The sequence below is a fragment of the Gymnoscopelus braueri genome (assembly GCF_963280865.1).
Source record: "Gymnoscopelus braueri genome assembly, chromosome: 5".
Lineage (NCBI taxonomy): Eukaryota > Metazoa > Chordata > Actinopteri > Myctophiformes > Myctophidae > Gymnoscopelus > Gymnoscopelus braueri.
In genome coordinates, this window is record NC_137606.1 from 37,802,084 (window position 1) to 37,818,971 (window position 16,888).

At 42.1% G+C, this 16,888-nt stretch overlaps 1 protein-coding gene across 1 annotated transcript in view; it reads left to right on the plus strand.

Annotated features, from left to right (window-relative positions):
- Positions 1-16,888, plus strand: part of ppp1r37 (protein phosphatase 1, regulatory subunit 37) — a 48,124-nt gene that overhangs the window by 24,657 nt on the left and 6,579 nt on the right. The window contains exons 3-8 of the mRNA XM_080428004.1: positions 3,897-3,942; positions 4,180-4,280; positions 9,680-9,799; positions 12,139-12,289; positions 14,069-14,224; positions 15,303-15,415. Coding sequence (XP_080284130.1) covers positions 3,897-3,942; positions 4,180-4,280; positions 9,680-9,799; positions 12,139-12,289; positions 14,069-14,224; positions 15,303-15,415 — 687 coding nt within the window. The remainder of the gene's footprint in view (positions 1-3,896; positions 3,943-4,179; positions 4,281-9,679; positions 9,800-12,138; positions 12,290-14,068; positions 14,225-15,302; positions 15,416-16,888) is intronic.

The following is a 16,888-nucleotide window of genomic DNA, read 5'->3' on the forward strand; positions in this document are numbered from 1 at the left end:
TTTATCTCCATAAACTAACTTTTTGTGCTTTATGTAAATTAATGCCCTACATGATCATACTACAGCTTCCCACAAAAGCATCCAAAGTAGCAGATCTGCAAGCACGAAGCGCGGCACGAAGCAACGCGCTTTGAGCTCGTAGATCTGCTACTTTTGATTGATGATTTGAATCCTGAAAAGTAACACTTTTGGACATTTCCACCCGACAGACGATATATTGTTCAGCTACTCAGCTTATGGGTATTCAGTCTATTCACCAACAATTGCTTTAAAATGTTCGGTTCAAATCAGTGATGCCCGATGTAGTAGTTCCAATATAATAACGTTGATGATGGTGACACAATTGGAAAAATCTCACATGTTTTATACATTTAAATGGAAGTCATGTATGTATGCTCTTTGCCTTAAGTGAATGTAGACATTTGGAAAATACAAAAAAAAAATCTCTATCTCTTTTCACAGATTTCACTTCCTGTCTCTTTGCACACCCTCTGGCTGCTATCACTCCTGTCCCTCCTCTCTCTCTGTCTGTCTCTCTCTCCCCCCCTCTTTCCCCCTCTGTCTCTGTCTCTCTATCTCTGTCTTTTCGTCAAAATCGTTTCTGTCTCTTCATACTGTAACATACACCGTTAAGCCTTTTATCACACAATCTTTCCCCACTCTCTCTATCTCTCTCTATCCTGCAGTCAGTTGTCCACTACACACTATAGCCCCCTGTCATTTCTGCTTAGTCATCCTTGGAATAAACTGGATATATAAACATGGGAGTCTAACCGAATGGCGGGCCAAAGAGAGGGAGAGAGTAGGAGCAGGGGGGAGGGAAGAATTTAGCCATTTACAGTTTTTTTTTTCTCCCTCTGTCCTATAAATGCTTTCTTTATTTACCGTACACGTGGCAAGCAGCCAGGACGGTGGGGGTGGGGAGGCTTACAGCTTATGTACTGTACATTTGAAGGGAAGTTGTTTGTACGAGTGTGTGTTTAGCAGCTGTGTGTTGAATGCACGCTCCTCAGTAGCACCTTTCCGCAGCGCCTTGGGACCTGGACACTTGGCAGCTTTGTGTCACATTGCTGCCGCTGCAGGAGTGCTGGTCCCTAAAGCCTCATTTTATACTTTATAAGTACGACCGCGTCAATGGCCTGAAATAGCTGCTTTTCAACACAACACCGTCATCACGGCTGGAGACACTGTCGTTACGAGAAAGTGATGAATTAGGCGTTAAGTGGGCTTTGAGGACAGTTAGTTTTGCTGTTACACAATTGCTAACACAGCTCATACATGCAGCACAGACTATTTTCAGAATGTACAGTACAGAAATACAGTGTTGCTTTAGAGTGACTACATGGTATCTGTAGTCAGCATGCCAGTAATGTAAAAGCCTTGCAAGTGATGCTACATAACTCTATTCAGACTTCCACACACACACATATCCATCCACCTGCTATACTGACAAACACTTCTATTGTAAGTAACATGAAAGCCAGTGTGCTGAGCACAGGCATATCATGTTCCTCATTCATAAACAACCGTCACACACACAAGCCCATAGATGCACACAAAGGCCTGGTAGCGAAGGAAGATTTTTCAAGGACAAACGATCTTTGAAGGCTGTTCAGGAGCAAGTAGTCCAATAAGATCAGGTAGCTTTTCTGTTCAGGAGGTAGTTTTCTGTTCCTCTTACACCCTTACCCAAACCACATGCTTGTAACGCAGAATCCACCCTTACCCAAACCACATGCTTGTAACGCAGAATCCACCCTCACCCAAACCACATGCTTGTAACGCAGAATCCACCCTCACCCAAACCACATGCCTGTAACGCAGAGTCCACCCTCATCCAAACCACATGCCTGTAACGGGTTCCACCCTCACCCAAACCACATAGATGTAACGCAGGGTCCACCCTCACCCAAACCACATGCCCCTGATGCAGTGGTTCCTAACCTGAAGGGGTTGGGGTTGCCAAAGATCAGGCCTTGTCTGGGGTTAGTCCAAAATTGTTGCACAATATCACAACTTGTTTTCATCCACTTTCAACCTGGCATCCCTATTTTGGGCAGTCATTAATTATATTGTCAAAAATGAAAATTATTTAAAAAGTTGTAAAAATGGAAAACATAATCATGATGCGACACGTTGTGAGCTTGTAGATCTGCTATTTTTGGCAATCATCGTACGAGAAATAGTGTGTCCGTGCCTGCGTGCTTGCATGGACCACAATGGAAACTGAAGATTTTATGAAATTAATAAATGGGAATTTCTTAACGTAAATATTTAAGAGTTTTAAAGGCCAAAATCTTAGCAGTTCCTCTCTACTATTATCTCTGAAATTATCAATGTGCTAGTTTATTGTTATCATGTAATCCCAAAGTTCGGCCACACAGCTCAAGCTATGACTTCATAGTTATACTTTTTGGTTTGTTTGTTTTTTGGCAACAAACACCTGTTTCTTCTGGTGCCTGGCAACAAAATTGAATGCCGTGTAATGGCAACTGTCAAAAGCCATGCAGGCGGTCATGAACCCTAGTGTTCTATCCAGCTAGATTCACCCTGCTGGGCTCAAACTAAATGTGAGTGGAGGTCATCGAGTGCACGGTGAAAGGGCTGGGCGGTGCACTGGAGAGGGATTTGCTGGTGCATATTTTGGAGTGGCAGCATTGTGTGTGTGTGTGTGTGTGTGTGTGTGTGTGTGTGTGTGTGTTTCTATGCAGGAATAGGACAGAATACCCCTCCCTCCGATTTTAACTAGTGATGCACTGGTGTCAGGCTACAATACAAGAAGGAAGATTTTCACACTGTGGAATGAACACACACACACACACACACACACACACACACACACACACACACACACACACACACACACACACACAGAGAGGTGAGTGGACTATCTGGTGCATTTTTTATGGCACAATTCTGCCGTTGATATCTAAACTGCCATCCTTGGCTCACTCACTGTCCACTACAGTAGGTTTCAAAATGGCTGCAGCAGTACTGCACCCAAAAAGACCTCACCATTAATACAGTACCAGATGTGCACAGTAACATCCTCAGTGTTCATTTGATTCTAAGAGGATGGACCCAAATAGGCCGTAAAACAAAATGTATGCTCACTCACACCGACGGTGTAGCGTGCAAAAATAACAATGTACAAGCTCACAAGGTGACGCGAGCTTGCACATCGGGAATATAAATCGGGCTTTATGAGCCTTTACACTATTAGAGTTAAAGCGGAACTATAACTTTTTTTTTATGACATTTTTAATTTTGTACAATATAAATTATACAATTGAGATGGTTGTATTTTGCCTACCTGCTCTTCTATAGAGACTTCTTTTTTTCTTGACTTTTATGCAATGTAGCACTTTGAGATTTGTGTCAAATATAAAGTGCGTTACAAATAAAATGTATTATTATTATTATTATTACTTTTACAGAGAAAATATCCCCTGAGCAAGCAGGCAGGCTCTATTAGCTCAATGGTAAAAATGTCAGAAGGATTTATTTTAATTTAAACACTAAAGGTCCTTACACACCGGCGAATATGCGAATATACGCAAAATTCGGACTCGTTCCGAATAATTAAAAGACGCTTTTTCGCTTCGCGAAACTGATGTGGACGCTTGCATTGACTTTATAAGGTTTTTAAAAAAAACGTATTTATTCGCATGAAGAATTCACCCCGGTGTGTAAGGACCTTAAGAATTCTTCAAACAGCATATTACAGTGCCATAGTGGTATATTCTTTCTGCTGTTTAGTCATGGTACTGACCAATTCAGTCTCGTGGTGCTCCTAGACTGAACTGGTCTGGTGGAATCCCTGTTGTACATGTGACACGGATGAACCTTTTTTTCCTATCTGACTCACTCTGTTTGTTGTCTCTTTATTTCTTTAGGAACTGAAGGACCTGACCCAGCGAAACGAATGCCTCGATCTCAAAGGTACAAACACGCATGATACGAATATATGACTTTGTTTATAATCAACAGGCTTTTCACCCGGAAAATCATCAACAAGTGGGGTAGTACTAGGCTCACAATGTAAAATTATGAATACAAAATGCTTCTGCTCCAAAAAACAACAACTTTTATTTCCTGTCTATTTTGCTCTGTCTCTTTCTAAAATCTCTCCTCTGTCACTCTGTTCCTGCTGAATTGTGTGTGTGCGTGCGTTTCTAGGTGAGAAGCTGGACTATAAGGCATGCGAGTCCCTGGAGGAGGTTCTGAAGAGGGTCCAGTTTAAAGTGGTTGACCTGGAGCAGACAAACCTGGATGAAGATGTAAGTCCATTGGATCTCTTTCTCTGGCTCTTCTTCTCTTTCTGACTCTGTTCCTCCCTTGTTTTCTGTTCCCCTCTCCTTGCTATACTGCACTGACAGGATATGGAGTGTTTCCCATGGTTTGACTGATAACTGCAGATGTCTGCGCGTGTGTAAACACCATTAGAGAGTTTTGGGTCTCGTAGACACGCACAGATGGAGACAGCATTGCCCCAGTAGAGTGCTGGGACACTGGGCCTGACTACTTCCTGTCACGCAGCGTTCCTAATGCACAAAGACTCAGCCTTGGGGCTGTGCCTCTCGCACATAAAGGATATAAAACCAAACCCTGTTTGCGTGCATGACTCTGTCAGATGTTATTCGTACAAACACGCTAGGACATTATCCCATCGAAGACCACATTGGAAACAAGTTTTGAACACTTCAATGCGTTATCATCTGGGCTGAATGTAGACTCACAACTCTGTCTCTAAGCACTATGCTCAACTAGAGACTGGGGAAACTTGGAGGAAACAATTGCAGAGTTAAAAGAAAAACATTGCATTGGTGTCCATAGCACCAGGCATAGGTTTGTTAGCGACCGTCCTTGCCGCTGTTCTAGTAACCTTGTATTAAGAAGTCCCCAGACATATTGGTAAGCAAATAAAATCAGTCATGCTACCCTGTTGATCCATTAACACAGAGAAACAGAAGCAGGCCCCTGGGCTCATCCTGGGCTGGCCCTGAGCCAGCCCTGCATAAATCCTGGGTTGGCCTTACGTCATCAGGCATACGGATCAATGTATCTCATGAAACAACGTATTTGACCTCATCATTTGATGTCAACATTTCACTGAGAAATATACAGAAGACTGTGTTTTTTGCCACTCTATATTATTTGTCTCCTCACGTCAGAAGAATGGGATTTAGGTTGAAAATCTGTGAAATTTCCCATAAAGAATGATGTCAGGGCCCGGACGGTTGGCGTAACCGTCTGGGCACCTAGGCTGGTAATCCAGCCTGACAGCGCGTCGCGGGTTTGACTCCTGATCCCGGTGACCTTTTCTGCATGTCACCCCCCATCTCTCTCCCCATTTCCTGTCGGCCTACTATCCTATCCTATCAATAAAGGGATAAAAGCCACAAAAAAAGAAGGAAAAAAAGAGTGATGTCAGGACGGTAAACGAGGGGAACATGGTAGTGTCAAGGGCATGGGAAAATGAAAGAAAACGTCTGCCAAGCCTGGCTGGCTTGTTGTCACTGTTCTTGCTGTGACTCATCTCCCCACGCTTCAGCCAGACTGAGTCAGTCTGGCTGACACACACACACACACAAACACACGCACACACGTATGCACACTTACATTTCCCAATACACAACCATGCACTCACGGTGAGGGGCGTTCAAGAGAGAGAGCCCGTCCGTCTCTTTCCTGTCATCTCTTCTCGTTAGCCTCGGTGTTAATGAACGACGCGCTCCGCTCGGCTGCCCCCCCCACACTCCATTTTCATCAGCACTGTCACAAATTGCAGCTACAGCTACAGCACAGCCATCCATCTTAGGCTCGTTGTTATTTTAGATATCGCTGAGTCACCGAGGAGGAAGGGACGGACCTATTCCACTGGAGAGCTGACGAGCCTGTTACTCTTCATGCATGATAATGTATGTGAAATGAGTCGTCCGAGTAGTTCGGATACGCGGTTGTCCAAAACCGCCGATCCAACCAATATGCCCATATATGGGCATGCCAATATACTGACGGGCATAAAAGGGACACAGGTAGACAGACAGATACAGAGATCTCCATATATGGGCACAAAACATAGACTGTATAAAATGAATGGACAGCGTGACGCCCCTAGACTCTACAGACCGTAAATGAAGCCGATTGATCAGCTGTGTGCAATCCGCCATCTTTCAATATCGCGTCATATCCTGCAGAATGACACCAGACCATTATTGGTTGGGTAGCTTGTCAATCAAAAGCGGGGGCGGGGAATGAATGCTATTGGTTGTGTAGCTTGTCAATCAAATCATCCCGCCCCCCCCAGAGCATAACCTACTTTATCGTCAATTTTAGAAATAAATGGGACCATAGTTTACCAAAGCGCATATCATGATGATTGAAAGGAGACTTTAAACTAGCGACTGGAAGCATATAGTATTTATGACCATTTTTATTAACTCTATAAACGCCATTGACTCAAACGCGTCAATAACTACTTAATCCACCCACGCCATTGATGCGTTTGACGCGTTGGATTTGCGTTCATTGTTTAATCTCTGATCGTGCTATGCTGCTTAAAATTCAATGTTATTCTCGAGTTCCACTTACTTCACCCATATCTGCATCCGGTTTCATGTCCTGGGTTCCGTTTCCGGTTTTTGATTATTTTCCCCCGGTCATTTCGTCCAAAATAGGTAAACAAACGGTTTTTCACACGGTATGACGGACAAACGGACATATTCTCTTCTATAATCTATGGTCTGGGTGACGATCAGTCATCGCCGTCGTGTATCACAACGTAATTTTGACGATCAAAACAATCTGGGAGGACGTCACATCCGTTTTCATGGTTTTCCCTGTCTAATCGCTCAAGAAGGTAAACAGTGACACCAGGAGCTGATCAAGCTATCATGTGCTGCTCTCTGGTGGCGGATTTGTGCGGCGTCTTTAAAAAACAGTCTGATCAATTATTTTCATGACATTTTTCAAAATATAAAAATAAAAAAAACATGAAAATTGCTGGCAATGGGGGAGTACTTTATGAAAATACTCTGGCAGTCAAAGAGTTAAGGTAAGACAATCTAGTCTAAAGTTTGTCAAAAACCCATCCGCTTGCGTTAAGATAAATTCTTTCTGACACCAGCAGGGGTAAAACAGCAAAACTACAGGCCATTCATATGAACTGTCTCTTCCGTATTGGCGTCAATGTAAATATCTCAAAAGGGACACAGACAGATGTCCTTATGGAGATGCTGATTTCCTTTTCCAGCAGCACTTGGCACCTGCCCACAGTGCCAAAACTACTAGTAACTGGTCTACTGACCATGGTATTACTTTGCTTGACTGACCAACAAACTTGCCTGACCTGAACCCCATAGATAATCTATGTCCTATTGTCAAGAGGAAGATGAGAGACGTCAAGAGGAAGATGAGAGACACCAGACATAACCATACAGATGAGCTTAAAGGGGAAATCCACCCCTTTTCAATATTTAACTATGTCATTAATATAGCATAAAGGAGTTGTGTGGAAATAAGAAAAAAGTTCCCCCCTTTCTGTGTTGCCTTGAACTGGAGGATTGATTGTGGGTTTAACATTGCAAATTACACCGTGATGACTCATCATGGTGTAATTTGCAATGTTAAACCCACAATCAACCTGGGCTTCCATAACACCTCAACAGTGCCACAGGCTGAGCACCTCCATGCTGCGCCCCATTGACAGTAATTTGTTCAAAAGTCCAGGATTTAAAAGGTGGTGTCCTAGCTGTCCCTCATCCATCCATCTCTTCACTGAGACTGAGGAGGACTCCAGAGGAGGACCCTACACTGTCCCCACCCATCACATCTTCAGCTGTGGTTTTTGTAGCCTATTTGGATAATATAATTTGATTCTAAATGATAAAATAATTGTAATGTGTATATGAGAGTGTATGTCAATATATTGGCCATATATATTAGCCTACTCACTTTTAACACATTAACTGCCAGAATTATTTTCATATTTTTTTAGCCAGTGCCAGAGTTTTTCATTGGAAAAACAAAAGTACTCAGGAGCCGAAATACAGCATTTTAAAGTTTTAAGTTAACAAGGAAGTGGATAGGAGTCTAGATCTTCAACTAATCATATCTCCTTGGTCTTTGGGTGAAATTGGAATATGCATATTCCAATTTCTTTATTGCATATTTACAAATGAGTTTCAAAAGAAACTCATTTGCCGAAATATACCAGCCATGAGTGTTCCTATGACTCGATCTCTGCCTCCGACAGTCACACACACACACACACACACACACACACACACACACACACACACACACACACACACACACACACACAGCCGTGACAGATTTCACATAAATCGCTGAAATGTTGGAGCAGCAGCGCACAGTAGTGCTCAGCAACGCTCCGCAACGCTCCACTCCTTTGTGTCAATGAGTAAACAATCTACACGCTAACGCTATTAGCATTGTAGCTCAGCCTCAGAGGGGAATGGATGGCAATGAGTGCTGGTTTTGGTTCACTCGGCGTGCCGTTTTGGTCACACCACAGCAATTATTGGCAGTCGCACAGGTGCTCCCAATTATATTTTTAGGTCGCACAGATTATATTGCAGGCGCATTTGTGACCAAAATGTCAATTTCGAGCCCTGATACATACATGCATACATGTCAGATGAACATGAAATGGTACAGTAGAACATAATACACGTACTTACATAGAACATCCTTCAATGTGTGAATGGGGGATGGCTGTCCATGTACTTGGTTCGTTGAGGAGGGAAATGCTGTATAGTCTGAATGATGTACCGACTCAATCTGTGTTATGGAAATGAGCTCTGCACCTGCTACTGGGCAGTAAGGTTCATATTGATTGTGTAGAGGTTGAGTGGAGTTACTGAGGATGGAGTGTGTTTTCTTTATGGATGGATGAGACGGTGCAAAGTGGTCTCCACTGATTTTGCTTGCTTGTTGTGGTGAGTGATGAGTAGCCTACCATCCAGTTAAACAGAAGGCCAGGATGTTCTCAATGAAGGGTCTGTTGAAGAGTTGCATGAGAGTTTGCGCGCCGTGAGATAGTATTTGGTTTTACGCCTCTAGTATTTTTATACAATATTATTTTGAGTTTCATGTGTGCCATAGACTGGGGGTCTAGACAAGAGAAGCTCTCTTTATTCAGTTAATCTCTTCATCTTAACCCGAAGGCCCTTCTTGCAATGTCCCAGCAGGACTCGCGTACCCTGAGGGAGCGTTGCCACAGCAACCTAAACTCCTCTCCAGTTATCAAAACTGTCTCCCCTCATATCGTTTTCTTTCTTACAATTCTCAGAAAGACACAGCTCTTACAATTCTCAGAAAGACACTGCACTTTATGCTTTGGAAAATAAAATCAGGTCATGTGTTAATACACTGTTTTGTTTATGGCTGTCTTTTACCTTGTTCATTCATTTAGGGTTTCCGTAGAGCCCGGATCCTTAAAAGTCTTAAATGTATGCTTCAACGCTCTTAAAAATGCAACAGACAGGGAAAATAGGATTCTTTCCTATTTATGCTTTTTTGTTATTGATACATTGGTTACAGTAAATACAATTCTGAGTGGTATTAAAATGTCTTAAATCTAACTTGCCTAAACCTGCAGAAACCCTGTCGTTTACTCTGTGTCTCTCTCATTCCTTCTCTCCCCCTCAAACAGGGTGCATCGGCTCTATTTGACATGATAGAGTACTACGAATCGGCCACCCACCTCAACATATCCTTCAATAAGCACATTGGCACCCGAGGGTGGCAGGCAGCTGCTCACATGATGAGAAAGGTGAGAATGGGCGTATACACACTTACACAGTTGCACACACACGCACTAACACACACGTCTCCACAACATGCACTGAGTTCAGTGGTTCAGTGCTCCTGTTACTGGCTTACTGGGTAAGAGGAGCACTGAACCTGTCACCATGTAACGCGTTGTGAGCTTATAGATCGGCTATTTTCACTAAGTCCCGTATTGTAGCTTTCTCCTCTGGAAGGATCACAGAAGAGCTCCCTCTAGTATCTAATGCTGCATGAGCCTGTCTCTCTGTCTCATTCAATACTCTTGACACAATCGTCCGTTTCACCATGCTCATTATTCTGCCCTTTTATTTATACTACAGGTTCTTTCTTCCATATCCTGAAAAGGAGTGGTTTTGGACGTGTAAGGTTTCCGCAGACAGTGACGATATGCAAGGCATACAACTAAATTTGCAGCCCCCCACATGATTTAGTGGTTACACGTGTTGATGAGTGTTATGTATTGCCCAGAGCGACTCCGCTCTCATGTTCTGTGTTGCAAAGTGTGCGTATCTGAGCTTGTCAATAATACACTGCAGCTCAGCTCGGCTTGTATGCACAGACACCTTGGCAGCTGTCCATCCTTGAACCCCTGTCATGCACCAGATAAGGACCATAGTGTTTTATTGCCTCCCACCAGGCCCTGCATGAAGGGCTGTAAACGTTGTCATTATGCACATGACATCCATGTTTGCATTTAACAGTTTTCTGAAAACCTTATGTTGCTATATCAGTGGTGCTCAAATGTCATGGACCCCCAGTATTATGTGTATTTGGCCTTGGACCCCCATCTCTAAAATATTTAGTTCTAGGGACCACCAGAAGCAAAGATTTGAGTAAAACATTTTCGCTTAAAAAAATAAAATACAAAATATATAAATATAATAATATAAATATAAATATGATGATATATATATATATATATATATATATATATATATATATATATATATATATATATATATATATATATATATATATATATATATATATATATATATATATATATATATATATATATATATATAGCAGAGCGTGGACCGCGGTCCTGGCCGCGCGCCACATGTTGTACGGGCTGACACATCCGTGCAACTCAAGCAACACAGAAGTGCGCAACGCGTCCCCCAAGACTTCTTTAAAAGTCAAAAGTCATCCACACAAGTATGTTTATAAATGCCTTGTGACTGTTAAATTATATCACCAGCCGATCAAACAATATGATTTGAAACGCAAATGACAGATAACGGGGGGAATACAGACCCTGGCCAACAACATTAGATCCCACGCTACGCGGCTGCCACTGCTCTCTCGAACCTGGTGATTAATCATTAACCCACAGGATTTATTATTGTCCGTCTTATTAAAAAAGACAATGCCTACATAAAAGGGAAACTTAGATGGTGTCTTTTGCAACATAGTAGGCCTAGCTGTCCATAGAGGCTCTTTAAACTGATTGGGGACGCATTTGGGATAAAAGCGAAAGTGATTCAGACGCAGCAACTTTTTTCTCCTTTTTTTCTGAGCGGTGTGCGGAGCCCCGGGGGGGGGGGGTCAACATGAGATAGACAGTATAGAGACTATTATGTGCCGGATCGGAATTAATCGGAATCGGATCTGTTTTGATGCTGCCTGATCGGAATCGGATCGCAAAAACCTTGATCGCAGCACCTCTAATATATATATATGTATTATATTCAAAGATTTGCTCTATGAGCTTGTAGATCTGCTATTTTTGAATGGCCAAAGTATAAAATTATGCTTTTTAGCTCAAATCTAAAATGACACAGATGCTTTCCCGGTTTGAATGGGTTAAAGCATAGTGACCCTGCATTTTATGCATCTGCTCTGATAATGCTGGCCTTGTGACGCCAGTCATCAGTTCACCACAGCAGCTCAGATGACAGATTATTGGAGGTTCCCGCCTGGATCATAGTGAAGAGCAGGGCTAGTGGCTCCGTTCCAGGCAGAGGAGAAGAAGCAAGGAAGTAGATTAGGGGTTGTATGTATGTGTGCCATTCAGTGGTCTTATTTATAAGACAATAACTTTCTTCTCATTTAATAGGATGATTTTTCCTACCACCTACTACTAGTACTTAGTTTCAAACTCGCGTCCTATGTCATCATAGACCCCCCCCCCCCAAACATTTTTGCTTTTAGATTTGCCATTTTCACTGTCGTACAAGAAAGTATACAAGGCTTAAGCGGTAAAGTTTTTATTACATATTTGTGACATATTCCACCTGTCACTAACTGTGTGTGTGTGTGTTCCTGTTCATTTGTGTCTCTACGCTCGGCGTCTCTCCTCGCCTCTCCTCGCCTCCTCAGACCAGCTCTCTGCAGTACCTGGATGCCCGTAACACCCCCTTGCTGGACCATTCAGCCCCCTTTGTGGCACGGGCCCTCCGGATCAGCGGCAGCCTGTCAGTCCTCCACCTGGAGAATGCCGGTCTGTCTGGGAGACCTCTCATGTTACTGGGTAAGAGGAAGACAAGTAGCCTGTTTCCAGACCATAGACCCCGCCCACTCTCTGAGTGGACTGCCCCTCTTGGTCTGGTGTTGAAATGTGAACCTAGGATTTATTCTGTACAAAAAGTACCGTCCAATGAGAGTCGGAGGTGGGGGTGGGTCTTAACGACGAGCCAATCGGTGAATATCTGCTAAAGCAAGCTGTGCGATGACGTCAGATGTAGGCAGATCCGTGGATCTCTTGTGATTGGTTTAGGGAAATTCGAATCCCCTCCCCCTTGTAATCGCCGACACTGGAGCCAATTTCAGACTGAAGCTCCACGCAGCTTCAGGCTGATACTCAGGCTAGAAGACAAGTGCATGGGAGAGAGGAGGGTGGGGGACTTGTTTCAAGCAGTGGTGTAAAGTAACAAAAGTACATGTACTTAAAAAAGTACAATTTTGAGATGCTTTTACTTAACTGGAGTATTTCCAATTGTCTATACTTTTTCTAAAATAAAAAACATTCTGTCTAATGAGTACTTTTACTTTTGGCACTTTAAGTATATTTTGATGCCAATACTTTTGTACTTTTACTCAAGTATATTTTGATTACTGGACTTTTACTTCTAACAGAGTGTTTCTACTGTACATTGCAGTATTGATATTTTTATTTAAGTAAAGCAATTGAGTATTTTTTCCACCTCTGGTGGAAGACGGGGCTTCATTGCAGTGTTTCGCCGTTACAATTCCTCACACACTTGATTGCCTGTTCTCTTTCTTATTTTCAGTGATGTTACTGTACTTCAGTGCATTTTTTGAGTTTTTTTTTTTTGCAAGCTAATGACTTTTACTCTGCTACATTTCAAACGGAGCTATTGACACTTTTGACTCCACTACATTTCTAGGAAGGGACTCTTGGCACCCAAACAAAAAGATATATTATGAATTAACCACGTAAGCCCCTCAAATATAGTGAAATTTGCTGATCTACAAACTGTAGATCGGCATGGTGCAACGTTTTGCACCATGACAATCACTGGTTCTCAACCTGTTTGTCGGGACCCAGGGGGGTCCCCAAATGATTTTGGGGGGTCCCTGGATGATTAGCTTAATGTGCAACATTGTTTTCTCACTCATCAGTAAACAAACGACATACAGTCTAAGTGTATACAGAGTATCTGTACATAACTGACAATTTAGGACTTTTAACCTTTTTGATACCTCTAAAATGAAGAAGAAGAAAAAATTATGACCATTAAGCTACTGCGTTAAAAGTAACCAACAACAACATCTACAAGCTCACAACAACGCCTCGCGCTGTGAGCTTGTAGATCTGCTATTTTCACAATATTTATCTGTGGAAATCAGACCAACAAAATGTAATGCCTCAACTCTTACAATTCCAAGTGCTTGTCAGGGTGGGGGTCCCCAGTACAAATATGATTATTTTGGGAGGTTAATTTGTGTCCTTAAAAGGTTGTGAACCACTGCTTTAGATCTGCTATTTTCATTATTTTTGGAAATTTATTAATTAACTTCTTTTTAGTTTTACATTTTGGGGGTAATGGTCTAAATTTCAAAACAGCAATGCATTGACATTGATAAAGAAAATACACTTTGTAATTTGTACTTTTGAATACTGTTTATTTTATAGTTTATAGTGTCAATACTACTAATAGTATATACTTGAGTATATACTTTGTCCACCACTGCTTATTTTCTTCCTGTTGTTAGTTCCCACTTTCCCGTGTCCTTTCCTCGTCATCCATTCTCCCGGACCTACTAATGTATCTGTTTTATCGTCTAGCGACGGCTCTGAAGATGAACATGAACCTGCGAGAGTTGTACTTGGCTGACAACAAGCTGAACGGTCTGCAGGATTCTGCCCAGCTAGGCAACCTGCTGAAGTTTAACTACAACATCCAGATCTTAGACCTGCGGAACAATCACATCCTAGACTCAGGTACGTTCCCACAACACTGCACCTCTACCTCTTTTTCTCTTGCAAAAGTCCCAGTTGTCAGTTAGGTGAGTTACCAGACCACCGAAGATGATTTTCTGGTGAAAAGTGTACGCAGTTGTTGAAGATTGTTTTTGATTTGTGGTACATTTCCAACAAGGGTAATCAAGCCCAGTTCAGACGGTGAGGAACATTGTCTGTCAGAAAGTGAAACCTATGTCCTTCTTGGACCCTCTTTTCATGCAGGTTCCACAAGATAGACCCCCCCCCCAATGGAAACAGTACATACTGTACAGTTATTGTATTGAGTCAAGAGGTTATTACTTATTGAATTACATTATTATATAGTCGGCTGGGGCCATGTCAACTACAGTGGGTTTTAAGATGTGTGACCAGTGTGGAACGTTTCCTGCAATGCTGTTTGACAGTTGACTGAAACCTGAATGCGTTTGATAAACGTTCTGAAACTGGGAGGCTTTGAGCACAGAAGGAAACGTTTGGGAATAATGGAATTGCATACATATCCGTGCTGACTTCGAGTCAGATTTGAAACCACAACACGGAGCTGAGGTACCTGCACATCCCTGGCTGTTTGCACACATCATGAGGGAGTGATTGTCACGCATGCATGTCTCAACAATGTGTAGTCAGTCAGTCAGGCAGTCAGTCAGTCAGTAATGGTCGGGACATTGACTATTACAGGCTGGACCCAGAGTGCTGTAAAAAGCAACACTGCCAGGCCATGTGGCTTTTCCATGACATCTTTATGCTACAACATGTGGTTGCATTGATGGAGTGTGTCTAACATTAGTTAAGCCTGCAATTAAAACGCATGAAAAGATAGATTGTCCACAAACATGCATACTAAAAGTAAAAAAAAGAAAATGTTCCCTTGCCAAAGCAACAGTTAGTTAATACAGTTTGGGCTCATTCCATTTGCCAGCTATATGTCTCGGCCATTAGAGCCAAGTGCCCCGATTAAATGTTCAGTTAGGTGCCAGACCTTGTCACTTGACTACTTTATCCCTCTGTTGCTGTCACTTTTGTCTCTCTCACGATCTGGTCTGATGTCTCTTTACAGGTCTAGCCTACGTGTGTGAAGGGCTGAAGGAACAGAGGAAAGGCCTGGTCACCTTGGTGCTATGGAACAACCAGCTCACACATAACGGCATGGGTTACCTCGCTGCTGCACTGGTACACTGATAACCCGCTCTGTGTGTGTGTGTGTGTGTGTGTGTGTGTGTGTGTGTGTGTGTGTGTGTGTGTAAATAGACGAGTCTTACACTAGACATCAGCTCTGGCTGAGTTAATTAGTCAATTAGTTAATCTTCTTTAACACCTAGTACTACTATTCTATCAATAGATTTAAATAAAATAAACATACTTCTAATTCATGAAACTACTCCACCTCATATTTAGTGACACCTGGTGGCAAAAATATGTTACTGTAGCTACGTGAAATGAGACTGAGAGGCATTGGAGACTTGGCTTATAAGATCTTATATTTTGGGCACATCATTTGGCAGTCAGTTATGAGCAAATAATCATTAGCCACTGTTTGTAAAATCAACAGACAAGGTTTGATAGATAGCATGCATACAGAATTTCACTTCCTGTCTTAAAACAAATGATTCTGTATGATGAAGATGACACCAATAACCAACACAGGTGTGAATTGTACGTTGTTACAGGACATCTTAATAATGGACAGCTAATTAAAACACTTCCATTTTATCTTGTTATCTTCCTTCTTTTAACTGTATTCAAGTAATGAGTACAAACACCTTTATATTTCATGCAGCAGACTGGGTTTATTTAAGCAGGGTTTTTTTCTCTCCACAATACACTACAAGAAGGGCCATTTTAAGTTACATGACCTCTTGGATTTTTTTTTTGTCATCCTTGAAGGACACAATGAACATTGTGCTTGTGCAAAATAGAAATGAGAACATTACAGCCTAATATAGCCACTTAAAGGGGTATTTCCACTTTATTTCACTCTGAAACACAGACTCCTTGAAAATACACATCCCTGGATCTGGTGACTGATATCGTCAAACATTGTTAACATGGCATTTGAGTTGAATGGGCTTCTATACTGTAGGAGGGGTGTATGTCTGCTCAAATGAATGTCAAATATCCAAATATTGAATCGGGCAACTTAAAAACTGTCTGGGGTGGCCACACAAGACATGACCCCAGAAGTGTTTTAAAGTGAAATAACCCTTTAAAGTTAGTTTATGTCAGAAACTGACACTGAAAAAAAGAAAGAAACCTTGAACATTACTGAAAATAAACTGCACCCCTGAACTTACCAGCAAAAAAGGTGGAATCTCTGAATAAAGAAAAAGTTTGTGTTCTCTTTGAAAACCATTTATATGAGCATTGTACAAGATCATAACTCTTCACTATCACTGCTATCATTTAGCTGCTCACAACTGACTCCATATTGTCTCATAATAGTGCTTTTGATTTTCCGACATGGATAAATGGCCGTTGTCAGCTTACAGACATACATTTTAGACCAGACTTTAACAAGTCTTATTTATTACAAGGGTGATGGCATCCCCCATGTAGGCAAAAACTTCCAAGTTGTCCGGACGGAACAGTGGTTTCGTCCCCCCTCAGTCCCCCTCAAATTCCCTAAATCCTCTGATCTGTGAGCTT